This window comes from Marmota marmota, unplaced genomic scaffold, assembly GCF_001458135.2.
Source record: "Marmota marmota marmota unplaced genomic scaffold, marMar, whole genome shotgun sequence".
Taxonomy (NCBI): Eukaryota; Metazoa; Chordata; class Mammalia; order Rodentia; family Sciuridae; genus Marmota; species Marmota marmota.
In genome coordinates this window covers 16270545-16286007 of record NW_026000026.1, presented here as the reverse complement: position 1 = coordinate 16286007, position 15463 = coordinate 16270545, and the positions used below count along the sequence as shown (strand labels likewise).

Below are 15463 nucleotides of genomic sequence, written 5' to 3'. Positions count from 1 at the left end.
AAAGTAGGTCAAAGGAAGGTCATAGAACAGGGAAGTACAAACTGACAGCACCCACAAGTAGGGAGAAGAGAATGAAGGAAGAAACCCACTACCAGAAACATACAGCAAGAGGCAGCTGTGAAGGAGACAGAACTTCCTTAGAGGCAGGAGGAAAACCAGAGCTCAGACAGTAAGGAGAGACTTAGGAAGGGAGGAACGGGAACTGATCAATTAAGGTAATAAGCATATCCATCACCTTAAACACTGCATGGTGAAAACATTCGAATATCACACTACACGCCATAAAAATGTAGTTATCACGTGTCAATCAGGAATATATGTAATACAAAGGAAAAAATTTAATACAAAGGAAAGAATAGTGAGAGGTTTCCAACGTGGGTGCACGCTGTGGAGGGAGGACTTGCAGGCTCTCCATGGACACAGGGGCCCCTCAAGTGACATCTCCATGCCAGGTACCCCCCGGTGGCTGTGGACTAGAAGGAGCCATGATGTACAGGCTTCTCCCTATGGGAGCTGTGTTCTAGCAGGAGAGACAGGCCAGGCACTGCTACAGTTCAGAGGTGGGATGTCCTCCTAAGGGCCCAGGGTGGCACTTTGGGGAGGAGGTGGGAATCTTGGGGAGTGGGGCCTGATGGGAGGTCCTTAGATCCTTGGGGACCTGCCCTTGAAAGGGAATGTGGACACTACTCTCTTCCTCTTCCTCTTCCGCTTCCTCTTCCTGGTTATGATGTGAGCAGTTTGCTTCACCTGTGCTCCCCACCACTGCCATCCAGAACACCCACCAGAGAGCCTGAGCAATGCACCCTCCTGATCTTGGACTGGAATTTCCAAAACTGTGAGCCAAAATAACCTTTTTTGACTTTATAACTTAATTAACTGAGATATTTCATTATAGTGATGAAAAGCTTCACTAACACATGCACCAACAAATAAAAATGACAATGTCAGAAAGCCTTAAGACATATTAAGGAAACCAAAGTATAGCACAGAGTCACAGAATTCCAAGGCGTAGGGTTGGAAGTAGGGATGGATGTTCTTTTGGATAAGTGACCATGGGAGGACTCTCCAAAAAGCTGGTGACAGAGTACAGACCAGAGTGAACAATACAAATGAGTCACATACTTTTCTAGAAGAAAAAACATTTCAGGCAAAGAGAAAAGAGAAAGTGCAAAGGTCCTGAGGTCAGAACAAGCTCAATGGGGTTCAAATATCAGGAAATGAACCAGTGTGGCCAGAGAAGAGAGAGGACAAATACAGGCCTGGAGGCCAGGAATCAAAGAGAAGAGAGAAGCCAGATCTAAAGTCCATGGTAAGATTTTGTTCTGAGAGTGACAGAAACTATTGGAGAATGCCATGACTTAAATTGTTTTCAAACTGTCACTCAGGCTGTTGCATAGAGAATAGACCTCGGTGGGACAAACTGGAGTAGGGAGAAGCTGGACTAGTCATGCAGCTGAGAAGACGGGGCTTGATCCATGCAGTGATCAGTACACTGTGGCCTGTGGGCCAAACCCAGTCCTGGGCCGTCTGCACATGGCTGCACACCTTCATTGCATATTTCCTATGGCTGCTTTGGCTACAAGAGCAGAGCTAAGTAAGTAGGTGCGGTGGAGGCCATTATAGCCACAAAGCTTAGGATACTGACCATCATGGCCTGGACTGAGTGTGCCATCCTCTGGTCCAGGGTGGTGGAAGGTGGCAGGCTCTACATGGACTTGGGAGGTGGCGATTGTACAGGGCAGAGGTCAGAGGCCAGCCCAGCTCTTCTGCCCGGATCCTGTTCTCTGACCACTGAGCTATGTAGTCCCCCAGCCCTCGTGGCTTCTGAGGACGAGCAGAACAGGAATCCCATTCTGAGGGAGTTTCCGAGTACCCCACTGGCTGTCCAAGCACAGTGCTCATGGTGGCTGCTGGCTTTGCCTCTCCCACATGCACCTGGCCTCACAGCTGCTCTGAGGAGGCAGTGGCCAGAAGCCTTGTCACCCGGAAGGCCATGGATGCTGCAGGGCCCCTGTAGTAGGAGGTTGTGTCCTGCTCCCATCTCTTAGGCCTTCCTGTGTGGGTGCACGGAGGCCAAGTTCCAACTGTCCTATCTCTATTTCAGTGGCCGCAGACTTTCTACAAAGCCCTAAGAGAGGCCCCCTGTGTCATCTGCAATAAGACAGTCATGCTAGGAAATCAGCACACCAGGGACATCCTTCAACCAGTGACTGGGCAGGGCGATGGGGCAGTAATAAGTACTCCAACTCCCTCACATCCCAGAGATCCCCAGGAGGACCGAGTTCAGATGTCCACAGTGGCCAGTTACTTGAAAAGGCCCACTTTACTGGATGCCCTTTGTCCCGTGTCTCATCTCTCTATCCTAAATATCTCACATTTAAACCCCTGCTTAGTCTGCTTTTGAAGTCCCACTCAATCCCCTGTCCCACGTATCATCACTCCTCTTCCAAACATAGAGCGCCCATTTGACCACAGCAACTGCCTGACGATGGCTTCCTATGCTGTCCCTACTCATGAGTCTTGCCAGGTGACAGAATCCAGCTCAGATGAAACCACTCAGATAAGCCCTCCCAGACTTTTCCAGGTTGCATTAGCTGTTCCATCCTCTGTATTTCCTCTGCTCACATCCAACTGCAGAACCAACCATACTGAATCTTTTTGTGAGACATAGGAAGAGAAGGAGAGAGGGGCAGGCCTAACTCTGCCATTTGTAAGCTGTGTGGCCTTAGGAAAGCTCCTCGGCCTCTCTAGGTCTCCATGCCCTCATTTGTAGGAGGGGGATGCTACATCATAGGGTTGTTGTTAAGGTGAGTAAGCTAGTGCGGCAGGTGCCTGACAACCCCACAGCTGGGCAGTTTAGGTTTGCACTTGTCCTCCTGCTACAGCTGTAGCTTATCACACACCTGACACGGGGGTGGCTTCAACACACCCTTAGGAAGCGAGTGAATACAGAACAAGGGAGTCAGACTCTCAGGCCACTGCATCCTTCAAATCACGAAGGAACCAGAGTCATGAGTGAGCAAAGCAGGTCAAGTTAGAACAGTGGTCATCTGTGGAGCAGGTGCATTCCCTGCTGTCCCCCAGGAAGCAGGCTCCTGTGGCCCAACCTGACCCAGCTTTAGATTTTCCAAGTTGAAACAGAAGATTGGGGAAAAAAAGAAAAGGAAACAAGAAAAGACTCTGAAATGCAAGTAAAGTATTTCTGCACCTGAACTCAGCCAATGGGCTGGATTGGACGGCCTCGGTCCTCTTTCAGCAGAGAAATGGCTTAAGGTTATGTCAATTTTCACAGAATGGGGCCATGTTTCTTTAAGCCAGGACCAAAAAAAAAAGGACACTGTCTTTGGGAGACATTCCTTAATACTAGTAAAAATATGATTGTTGGTATCTACAGATATTTTTTTTGTGGGTGCTTACCTTGTACTAGGATCTATGCATATGTCAACTGTCTCCCTGTCCTAGAACCAGTTAGTGAGGTTCATCCCATTGTACAGATGAAAAAAGTGAGATGGAGAGGAAATGCATGCTCAGCTGAACTCATACAGGCAGCTGGAGCCAGGCCTGAGATTGAACTTCAGTCCTACAATGCCTACAACCGACCCTACCAAAGTGCCTCAGTGGGTCCCAGGACAGAATTCAAATCAGAAGACCTGCAGATCGGCACAGTTTTCCTGTGCACTAACCTCTAGCACAAGAGTGCTGAGCACGTGGCATGTAGCTGAATGGAGTTGGAGGATTCATTTAAAAATCACCACCACCACCACTCTTGTGAATCAGAAAATTTTCATCAGGATGCAGCTGAATGACTTTGGTTAAAGATATCCACGTCCTTGAGTGGAGCTAAAACACCTTGAAATCGAAGACACTCAGCAAACCAGAAACGGGGAGAGAATAAGTACCCTTGTGAGCACTGGCCTGGAACAGGTAGGTTGAGGGGCTGGGTTGTCGACTGAGCGAAACCTCAATTACAGAGTAATCTAACACACACCCAGGTACATTATCACAACTCAATAAACAGCTCTTCAGAATTAAGTAATTTCAATTTGCTTTCAATGCGGTCTGTCGCCCAGAGAATTTGATATTACCCAACTCGGGTTAGGCAGCACCTTGCTTCCGAATCCTCGTCTTTGCCATCCCAGAATGGCACCTGAGCCACGAGCCAGCCAGACATGAACACACCTGTGTGGCGAGAGACAGAGACCCAGCCTGGGCCTCTGCTGCTCAGCTGAGCACGAACACCTGCTGTGGCAGCTGTCCCGGGGGCCTCCAGTTCTTGGCATCCCTGGGCCCTGAGGGGCCCTGTGACCTCTCAAACACAGCATGGCTGGACTTCTGAATGAACGATGCCGGGGAAGACTTGGCCCATGTGACCAGATGGCTGGAGACAAGCAGGACCATCTAATGAACTCTCCTGACAGGTCAGTGGTAGCCACGGGAGGGGCCCCAGAGAACTCTGCCTGCAAAGACACCAGGCCCCGGATGTTCCCAAGTCCACATTTGTCTATTTCCTCCCTCCCTTTCCTTACACTTTCAGGATCTGAGCAGTTTGCATCACTGTATGGGAAGAGAGCACAGGCCCCACTTTGCAGAGGCCTTAAGTGATTGCTCCAAGGCCTCAGAAGTGCTCAACAGCCCCTGGGCCAGATGTCCTGTCCCACCCACAGAATCCATCACCTCTTTACCTCCTTAGCTGGGAGATCCCACCTGCGTGGGCCATTTATTTGACGAAGACGTCAGAGCCTGGCCACCCAGCACTGTTTTGTGAACTCCTACACCTGTGATTGCATTTAATCTTCAGGGCCCCGTCTTCGGGAGGGAATCCTGTATCCTCATTTCCAGAGGAGCCAGTTGAGGCCCTGAGGGGTTTATGTCATGTTCAAGGTCACACAGCTGGACAGGATGGGACCAGGATTCAAACCCAGGCATCTCCTGGAGTTCTCTCCGTTGAATTGGAACCAAATGGAAGAAACCTGCGTGGAGAAAAACCACACAGGAATGATTTTCTTTCTGTGATGCCCCAGAGTCAGCCAGGGGCTCCGGCCCTCGGCCCACACCATCTGTGAGATGCAGAATTCTATCAGCACTCGGGAGGAGGAAATGCGGGCCACAGCCCATCCCCTAAGACTGCGCTTGGCCCTGGAGAATCCTTTTTTTGTGTATGTTGCTTTTCAGATTATCTTCCTTTCTTAAAAAAGATTAATGTTTTTTCCCCCTTGTTTTCATTTTTTTTTTTAACAAGGGTAAATACTTCAAGGGTAAATATTAAAGTGCTGAGGCTTCCTGGCTCACAAAGACCAAGGCTCTTAAGAAGGAGATGAACCATTCTTCCCAAGACAGGCTCCCCTACATGCTCTCCACTGCTGCCTTCAAAAGGGTGCTGGGCACACACACCAGGGTGGCAGGATTCCTCTGGTGATTCTGCTTCTGGATGTCACTACTTCTCCTTTTCTTGCTTTGCTTGGCTACTAGAGCTGTCTCACTGTGTGTGCGTACCTGTGTGTGTGCGTGCGCATGTGCGCGCAGGGAAGGGTTAACTGTATTTCTCCAGGAACCTGGAGGTTAGCCAGGTGTAGATGAATTAAAATGGCAAGTTTGCTACAGAGGCCCAGGGACTCCTGGCATGAACCCTGCCTGTTATCTGCACCCCTTGGACACTGTTCATGACATTGTGTCACCAGGTACCAACAAGGCCACAATCCTCAGGCCTCCAAGGGATGACCAAAATAGCATGAGCCAGACCCAGCTGGACTTCAGCTCTGCCCCTTAGGACTACCCTCTGTTTCTCCACCTGGCTGTACGGGTTCTCTGATCCATAAAATGAGTTGAAATAAAACCAACGTGCACCGCTGCAATTAAGATAAAATGAGATAACATATGTGAAGGGACTTGTCTCCATTTAAGGGACCGAGCTCATGGCTCATCACCAGCTGAATATTAAAATGTAGGGAAAATAGGCACTACAAACAGTGCTATCCTAGGCCAAAAAAAAGGATGAAATTCATCTGGGTATGATAAAATCTGGGTAGCAGCTTACAGAGAGCGCCAACCCATCGCTGCCCAATGTGAAGTGCCACCCAGCACATCCCTTAAACTGGAGGGACAAGGATTGTCCAGAGCAGCAATGACCACTGGATCATACTGACAGACCTGGCCAGTGCCCCTGGGTCCAGTGGCAGCACTGACCACTCCCTTCAACTGTGGCTCAGCTTGCAAGGCCAACAAAGGATGAATCACTGTCTGAGTGGACACCTCTCCAAGCCGAGGCAGTGATGCCGTACCATGTCCCATGCCCCAGCAGCCTCTGGGCATGGCTTCCCACTCCTCCCACCCAGCCACTGAATGGAGGGAGTAAGGAAAGGATAAGGCTCGCACTTTCTGGTTCCGTCTGCCTGTGGGAAAACTTCCAAGTGCAACACTAGCTCCTGTTCTCTTGGCCCTACTCTCTTGTCTCCAACTTTCTACCAGCATCTGCAAAAGGGCTCATGGACCGTGGCAAACCTGAGAGAATATCACCGTATTCTCTCAAGGGGCTCCCAGTCTGGCCTGGGAGGGTGGTCATCAAAGAGGCATTATAAGCCATGCAGGGGACAGCTCAGGAAATGACATAGTCACTGAGTACTTGAATGGTCCACAAAGGCCACTGTGTCTCACAAATCAATCTTATGGCAAAAAAAAAAAAGCAAAGATATGAGCCTAATGCAATCAAAATGATGGCTTCTTTATATATTAATGGCACTTGATATAAATGAATTTCAAGATGATTTTTTTTGTACTAGTTGTTTCGTTCATGATTGCTTAATTTGTTGATCTTTGGCTAAAGTGTTTGTGACATTATGGTGATGAAATGAACGCCTGCTGAGGACAATAATTCACTCACTCATCCATTATTCCACAGATGTTCACAGTCGAGCCTTCGGAGATGACTGCCAGTACAGGCTAAAAGAGAGAAACCATTGGCCAGTTCATGGGGTTCAACAGATGCAGAATTTATGCCAGGCACTGAGCTAAGTGGGAGGACCCAGAACAAAACCCATGATGTCCCCTCCTCTCACAGTTACAACCTGAAAGGCGAGACAATAAAATAATCAAGGGAAATTCCCATAGCAGAGTGGAATAGGGAGTCGTGGTGAGGTGACAGAGGCCGACCTCTAGGAGGAGTCAGAAAAGCTTTCTGGGAGAAGAGGATGTGACATTTATGCTGAGACCTGAATGGTGACACACCACCAGCCAGGTGAATATCCATCTGGAGTCAAGATGGCCCGGAACAGAGAACTCAGCATGCAATCCTCGTTCTGGAGCCGGCCAGGTGACCTGTCAACAGCCAGGTGACTTGTCACACGGGGACTAGCAAAGACAAGTCAAGGTTTTTACGCCAACACATGCTTCAACTAAGAAAACCAACTCCAGAGCCTTCCAGGGATGGATCGATGTTCTTTTTCCCTTCAAACACACCGGGTCTCTTCCTGCAGCTGGCATAATAGAACAGCTTCATTATTTCATTCTCTAAATTATGCTATATTGAAATTTTAATCGGTGAGCATAATATTGGTAAAACAAGTACATTCCTACGCTGTTGTTGCTGGTGTAAATTGTCAAACTGTTTGGTTTTTTTTTTTTGTTGTTGTTGTTGTTTTGCAAAAGCAATATCACAACACAAAGAAAAATCCATAAAGATGCTCATATTCTTTGGCCTTCCAATGCTACCTCTGGGATTTATCCCAAGGAAAGAATCTAGTTCAATGGAATCAAAATGTTGTCTCCAGAAGAACTGCATTGAGGTGTTAATTGTTGTGCACCCAAAGGAAAGGAAAAAACAAAAACACCCAGGATTACCTCAATGACTGCAAATAGGGGGATTTTAAAAAGAGGAAAGTGCATTTGGTGTAATATTACATGCCCATTAAGCAATAACAGCACAGATTACACACAGCTTCAAAAATAAGCAGGATGCCCAGTTTCTAGAAAGAAGCAGAAAAGAAATAACACATGTATTTTAACGGAAAGCATGTAAATGATATATCTCAAGGTGAGCAAGAACAAGACAATTGAAAAGAATCGAATCAAGGCCAGTGGGGTATGGGATTATTTATTTCAAAAGTCCTCCCCAAATATTGTCATTGTGTCGAATTTTCAATTTAAAAAAAAATCCCTCAGCAACAACCCTACAAAAACACAGCAATAGAATATCACCAAAGCGCAAGGACATCTGTTCATCACGACTTAAGTACAAAATAAAGCCAACTCTGGAGATGTCCTCTGTGTTCCGTATCCCACGGTCTTTTGCAAATGTATCCTCGAGATGACAGTCAACCTTGAATAATGATGCATTGTTGTGTGACTTGGCAATAGCGCCCATTATTTTTGTGGGGTGTTAGTGGAGGGAAGGGGAGCAAATGCCCATTATTTTTGTGGGGTGTTAGTGGAGGGAGGGGGAGCAAATGTCTCTGCTACCCACTGAGGGAAAAGGAGGTAGCAGATGGTGGGAGGGCTTTAACTCCTCAGCAGCACAGGGCTGCTATAGGGCAGAAGAGGCCCAGTGTCCCCACCATTTAGGGTAGAGGTGCAAGCTGGTGGCACTCACCTTTCACGATCAGCTCCGCATAGTTGGACACACCAGATCCTCCGTCTGAGCGGATCACACAGCGGTACTTGCTGACGCTGCGCTGGGCAGTGTCTGCCACACTGACTGTCGCTGAGAAGCGCCTGTGGTTGACCACACGGGTGACCATGAGGGCCGTGTCTCTGCCATTCCACTGCTGCAGGACAGAGGAAAAGAAAGACGGGAGAAATCAGCGTCACAGGGCTCCCTGGTGACCTCCAGCATGGACGCTCCCTCTCCTCCATGCCTGGGGTCCAGCATGTCCCACTAATGTCAACGGGTCTCCACCCTGGTTTGTGCTAGGGATCAGATCCAAGAATATACTTGGCTAATGAGCTGATTTCAGAAGAGAGTTCCCTGCTGGGAAGAAAATTAGGAGGGTGAAGAAGACAGAAGAAGAAGAGGAGAAAGAAGAAATCCTTCCGATCGCCTCTGCTCCTTGCTCAACCTGCATGTGGCATTGGCCAAAATCCTTTAGCTTTCGTCCCTCCTATGTCCCTTCATCCATTAAGCAGAAACTACTGTGTTCCCCACAGACAGGTTTGGGCAGCTAATGAAAACCCAGCCCACGTGGAGTGACCCAGCCCCACAGCTGGCGATCTGCTATCCTACCTGGAACCTCTGGGCACCACCTGTACCATGCTGTCACTATGGAGAAGGGCCTTCTCAACACCTCCCCCCTGGCCGTATGCTCTTCCCTCTGCCTGGAAAGCCCTGTCTTCCTAGGAATGCCCCAACTCCCTTAAAACCCATGTTCAGCTCCCCACCAACTTAAGTAAGCTCCCCTGTCACTCACCATCTGAAAGCCATCCAGGTCTTCATGGATAGCAAAGTTTTCCTGCATCTTTATCTGTGAATGCCCCCCACTGGAGATTTGAGTCCCCCAAAGGGAACCAAGTTGGCAAATACTTCCAAAAATCAAGGTAAATAAATATGGACTTTCATCTTTGGCATCCTGAGATCTAGATGCAATATTCTGAGTTAGACTAGTTAGACTAGAATAACTTGTAACTCTCTCACAGTTACAAGTTATGGTCACAGGGAAGGCACACGCATGTGAGAGCAATTTGAGGGAAGGTTTATTAAACACCTAGTACGTGCCAGACCCTGAGCTGGGTATTTTTCTACAAGCCTCCTTTTTAATCTTCACAGTCTTATTTGAGGTGTGTATTATTGCTGCGCTTCTCAGAAGAATTCAAATGTCAAAGAGGTTAAATAAATATGTAGAGCAAATAAGTCCCTCACCCAGGCTTTCCAACTTCAAGTCAAGAATTCTTTTCTCTAAGACCTTTTCCCCACTGCCTGCCTTAATTTAAATTTTTTTTTCCTCCAAGTGAAACTAAGCATTTTAATTGTCTAACTGGATTCACAGGGAAATCTGGTGATTTATGCTTCCCATGCCCTGAGTCTTCCCAGATGTGATCTTCATCGCTTCCTACACAGCGTCAACAGTCGCACCATGTGCATGACCTACTTTCCTCCACATTATCTTTCAACCTGTCCCCCCAGTGACAAGTCAGGACAGAGACACAGGAGCAGGTGCAGCTACCTGCTCAGCTGTGAAGCCGACCTGAGCAATGATCATAAAGGCAGGAAACATGAAGGAGCCCCGACCCCCACAGGAGGGCAGCTAACAGAGACCTGCTCAGGGCCAGGCACGGAGACTGCAGGTAACATTTCCCTTCTTTTTCTTTTTTTTTTTTTTTCACATTCTCCTAAAAAAATGTATACTTAAAAACAATCAAATAAATGGTATGTTTGAAAAGACATGACAGTAGGAGAAGCAGCCATGTCCCCCTCCCACACCAGAAACTACCTCACATGACCAGGTGAAATACAATGTAAAAGGAGTGGTCATTAGGTTGAAATGGCCATCCAGCCTCCCCACGCTTGATCCGTGTTTGCAAGAGATGGTACCACTTGGATTCAAATAGGAGAAGCCACCAGACGCCATGGGCAACTTCCCTTCTCACAAGAGTGCAATGAGGAAGGACCAGGAGATCACCCAAAGGAGCCTATGTTACCCATTTCTGGACAAGGCACTGCAGGCCACTGTGGGAGGTACAGATGAATGAGTCGGGACACTTTGGGGGATATTTTCCATCCTGATTTATTTATAACACCACGAACATGTTTCCTTTCTTTTTAAAGATTATATTGAGGAAGCACTATTATGTGCAAAGGGTTTTAGGTGCTTTTGCATTTATTCCTCATGCAAACGCCTAAGGTGGGCACACTTCTGAGCGCCATCGCATATCTAAGGATGCTGAAGCTCAGAGGTGTAGAATGGCCCAGCCAAGCTGGAGAGCCGCAGAGCTGGGATGTGGATGGAGGGTATCTGGCTTTGGAGCCTGCCCTCCAAACCCTGTGTGTGCTGCTCTAATCTGCCCCATCTCCTTGCGCACCCTGATTTCCAAATGTGGGACAACATGCGCAAAAGGTGTGACACCAGGGTCCACCTATTTGCTACCAGGTTTTTGGCTGAGATTAAAAAAAAAAAAGAGGGTATGGAGATAGGAATGCCACGTCAAGGGTGATTAATTAAGTGAAACTTCCCCTGACCCAACCATCAGCCCATGAAGCACAGCTCAGACATCCAGCCTGTGAACAGCCAAAAAATCCCGGAAATCAGTAAGGAGAGACTGAGTGTGATACCCCCACACGGGCTCCACAAAACATGGAGTATGCAGGGAGAGGATAAGGAAAAGTCCTAAGGAAAAAAAAAAGAAACCTGAAGGAGCCAGGGAAGAATGGCAGAAAGAAACTGGGACATTTGGAGAATTTCCCGGTACAGAGCAGAATCAGCATTTCAAAATCTCAAGACCTGGAGGACGGACTTGAAAAAATAACCCAATGAGCAAAGAAAGCAAAGATGGCAAGAACTGGAGGTGGACAAATTCATTAAGAAAACAGACAACTAGCTACCACAGAGGAGCGGAGGCTCCTAAGGAAGAGAGTCAAATGAACAAAACGCAAATCTGGTGCCAAGATGTATTAGGTCACCTTTCTGGACTAATATGAGAACTGAATCTTCAGACCCAAATGGCAACTTGATAAGCTATATGGAAACCCACAACATTGAGGTTCACAAAGACACTGATTGTTAAGGATAAAGAGAAATACAAAACTTTAGAAAGAAAAAAAAAAACAATGTACAAAAAACTGAAACCCAGCATAAGACTCCTTTTTGTCCATTGTTTCCAAATCCAAAGTGACCTCCCCTGGATGTGACTGGTCCACCAGTGGTCACATGTGGGTTCCCAGGAGGCTACAGTCAACTCTCATAAGAGGACAGGGACAGAGCTAGGGAAAGACAGGGCAGGGACTGCTAATACAAAATAAATGAAGATAAACACCCTGTATGTGTAACCTTAGGCAGGAAATTTCATTTCTCTAAGCTTTGGTTTCCTCATATGTACCATGGATTTGATAAGGATGCCCAATTTGTGCAGTTACTGTGAAGAATATATGAGAAGACATGTAAAGCGCTTAGCACATGAAGGCACGTTCTGGTGTTAGCAAAGCTCTCCAAATTATCCATGAAACTAGCAATAAATAAATAAGTAAAAATGTGACAGACAGGATAATAGCCCTTGAAAGTCAGCCACATCCTCATTCCTGGAACCTGTGAGCATGTTAACTTACCTGGCAAATGAGACGTTGGAGAAGTGATTGAGTTAAGAATCCTGAGATTGGGAGGCCGTTTTGGATTATCCACCCAGATCCAGTGTAATCACAAGGATCCTCATGACTCAAAGAACAAGGCAGGAGAGTCAGAGAAAGAGGTCTGGGACTTAAGGAGAGGTGGGAGGGATGCAGTTTTGGACCAGAAGCCAGAGGAGCAGGCAGAAGCCAAGGAACGCAAGCAGCCTCCACCAGCTGGCGAAGGTAAATGGGTATATTCTCCCCAGAACCTCTGGGCCATACATGTCCCATGTCCCAGCTTGATGTCACCCACTGAAGCTCATATTTCCCTTCTCACTGCTACAATTTTAAGGAAATACATTTAAGTGGTTCAACTTGCAGAATTCTTTAGGGTAGCAATAAGGAACAAATACAAAAAGACTGGTTAAGTGCAAAATATTCATTTTTCACAGTTAGCCTAAATTTTATTTTGATGTCGCCTCCAGTATTACTTATCTTCTTAGTGATGTCAGATTCTAGGAAGACCAGAAAGGATTAAGTGCATCGCCTGAATGATGCGTATTTTTCAGTTCAGCTCCTGAACCAAGAGCCTTTCTCTCATTGAAGGATAGGAAATTGCAGGTTGTCTCATAAAATCTCTGGAAAATAGGCCTTTTGATAATCACACTTGTCATATTGGGAGCAGGCAACAGCAGGACAGGGACAAGCAGGAGGGCCCAGAGTCACGATAAGAAATAGTGGTGTGCTGGACCATGGGCAAGGAGAAATGGAGGTTACGTTGAGAGAGATGAGTCCAGATGGGAATAGCCTATGAGCGCAGCTATTTAATACAAGGCAGAGAAGGCCAGGCAGGTGCTGAAGGCCAAGGCTGGTGAACAGACCCCAGAAACAGATATCAGGGGGATACTAGAAGACCAGGGAATCCATGCTCAAATGGCAAGAGGCTCAGATGTCAGAATTGCTATGGCCACACAGAGAAGAAATTTAAGCAGACTGGATGTGCAAGAAGCACAGGTCCCAGCTATCGTCCCAGCCCCACAGAAAAGGTACAAGAGACAATGCAAAGGAAGAACACAAGGGGACAAACAGGTAAAGGCTTAGAAATCCAAGTCTACAAGCAATGGAGCAGGTTTAGGTGAGCAATGGGGAGTGGAGCAAGCAGGGAGTCCCTGCAGTTTGAAGTGTACCCCCAACTCAGAGACAGGGTAGGAGAGGAAAGTTTCCCAATCCGCAGCTAGGGTACAGCTCAGTGGTAGAGCGCTTGCTTAGCATGCAGGAGGCCCTGGGTTCCGTATCCAGCACTGCAAAAATAAAAAATCCCTCTATCCCCCCACCCCCCATTATGGATCAACATCCACCTATCAGAGAGAACATTCGGCCTTTTGTTTTTGGAGATCGGCTTACTTTGCTTAGCATGATATTCTCCAACTCCGTCCATTTACCTGCAAATGCCAATAATTTTATTCTCCGTTAATGCTGAGTAATATTCCATTGTGTATATGTACCACAGTTTCTTTCTTTTATAAACATGCATAAAATTTATTATTCATAAGAAACAGATGTACTGCAAGAAATTAAACTTTTTTTCTGAAAATGATAAGCCCTAACTGGAACCCACCAGGAATGCCAAGTTTCTTTATCCATTCCTCTCTTGAAGGGCATCTACGTTGCTTCCGCTGTTTAGCTATTGTGAATTGAGCTGCAGCGCTACATCGGGTACAATCAGATAAACAAAAGGTTGTGGTGCAATTGTGTACAATGAATCAAAATGCATTCTGCTGTCATATATACCTAATTAAAATATTTTTTTTTAAATAAAAAGATTCCCAGCCAATGTGTCAGGTGGCAGGTAATTGACAAGGATGCAAATGACAGGGTGCTAGGCATGAGGAAAGGCAGTGAGGGGAAGTCAGAGACCTGAGAAGAGCTAAAGACAAGCAGGACAAAATGAAGGCATAGGGAAGCCTGGGAACGAGGCTACCAGAGCCGGCCCTGATGCTGCACACTGGCTTGTGGGCAATTTTCTTGGCTCTGTTTTTCTGATATAAGTTTACTCTTCCTTTGAGATTCCAGGGCAGGCTTCCTTCCATTTGTGTCAAGCTTCTCAAGCCCGCCTGTCTGGTGCTCTAAAGTGAAATCATCATCTCGCCTTTCTGATTCCGAGGCAACCGAACACATTTCCCTCCTGAGAGCAGCCCTGAGACACGGCAATTAATCCAGTGCTCTCCAGAGAAGGGGGATGATGGATGGGGTGGGGAAAGGGGCTCAGCAACCATGTGGTGGAAACCAGAGGTGAGCTTCAGACTGGTCCCATGGAGAGCCTAGAGCCTGAAGGGAACCCTAGATTTGATCCCACCTGGAGGTGAGATCATTGTTTCAAAATCCAAAGTGAGATTGACAGCCAGTGCTGTCAATCATGGGTCCTAGCAGGCCAGGCAGGGGAAGGAGGAATCCTCCCATTTGACTGAAGGCATTTGTCAGTCAGAAGACAAGGTGCTGAGAACCTGGAGACACTGGCTTAGAAGGAGGATCCATCAAGGGCAGTAATACCACCCATTCTACCTGGCACCGTGAATTACATATGGCGTCTCCTAAAATCCAATAAGCCACTGCCAGGAAATGCATTGGTACTGTATTTCTGAATCTATTTTTGTTTTAAACAGAGCTGGGAACTGACCTCTCTGTAGGACACTGGCCACAGCAAAAAGCTCAAGTGCCCTGCCATCAGATCACTTGCTATGCAACGCCAGTATATATCCCTTGAACAAAGAGTTCATGAGTTTGACAAATATTTTGTTCAACTTAGGATCTATCTGAGCATTAATCAAGTAAAAGGCACGTTAACTAACATTTTTGAGGGCTTATTTTGTGCTAGGCTTGGCACTCACCGACTTACAGACTAGCATTTACTTACTCTTAAAATCCCTAGGGAGGTTCTTCTCAAAGGGCAGACACTGGACCAGCTGCATCAGAGCATCCAGGAACTCGTTAGAAATGTAAAATTTAAGAGAATTCTAGGGCTTGATATCCATTTGTGTATGTTGTTTATGGGCAAGGGTAGTCTCAAGTTTTTTCTCCTTCCCCTATTCTATTATTAATCACACTGGAAATGTACTCATTATTTTACAAAACAGAAAATGAGAGCGTGTGGAGTGTGGAAGGTATAATTTCTGCCCAGAGGAATTTACAGGCTGGGCAAAGATTCCAACAAAACAGCAA

General features: G+C 46.9%; 1 protein-coding gene across 5 annotated transcripts in view; it reads right to left on the bottom strand.

Moving 5' to 3' along the window:
- Ptprt (protein tyrosine phosphatase receptor type T) overlaps positions 1-15463 on the bottom strand; it is a 783764-nt gene that overhangs the window by 667104 nt on the left and 101197 nt on the right. For all 5 annotated transcript variants that reach the window (XM_048810927.1, XM_048810928.1, XM_048810929.1 and 2 more), the window contains exon 5: positions 8582-8756. In XM_048810927.1, coding sequence (XP_048666884.1) covers positions 8582-8756 — 175 coding nt within the window. The remainder of the gene's footprint in view (positions 1-8581; positions 8757-15463) is intronic.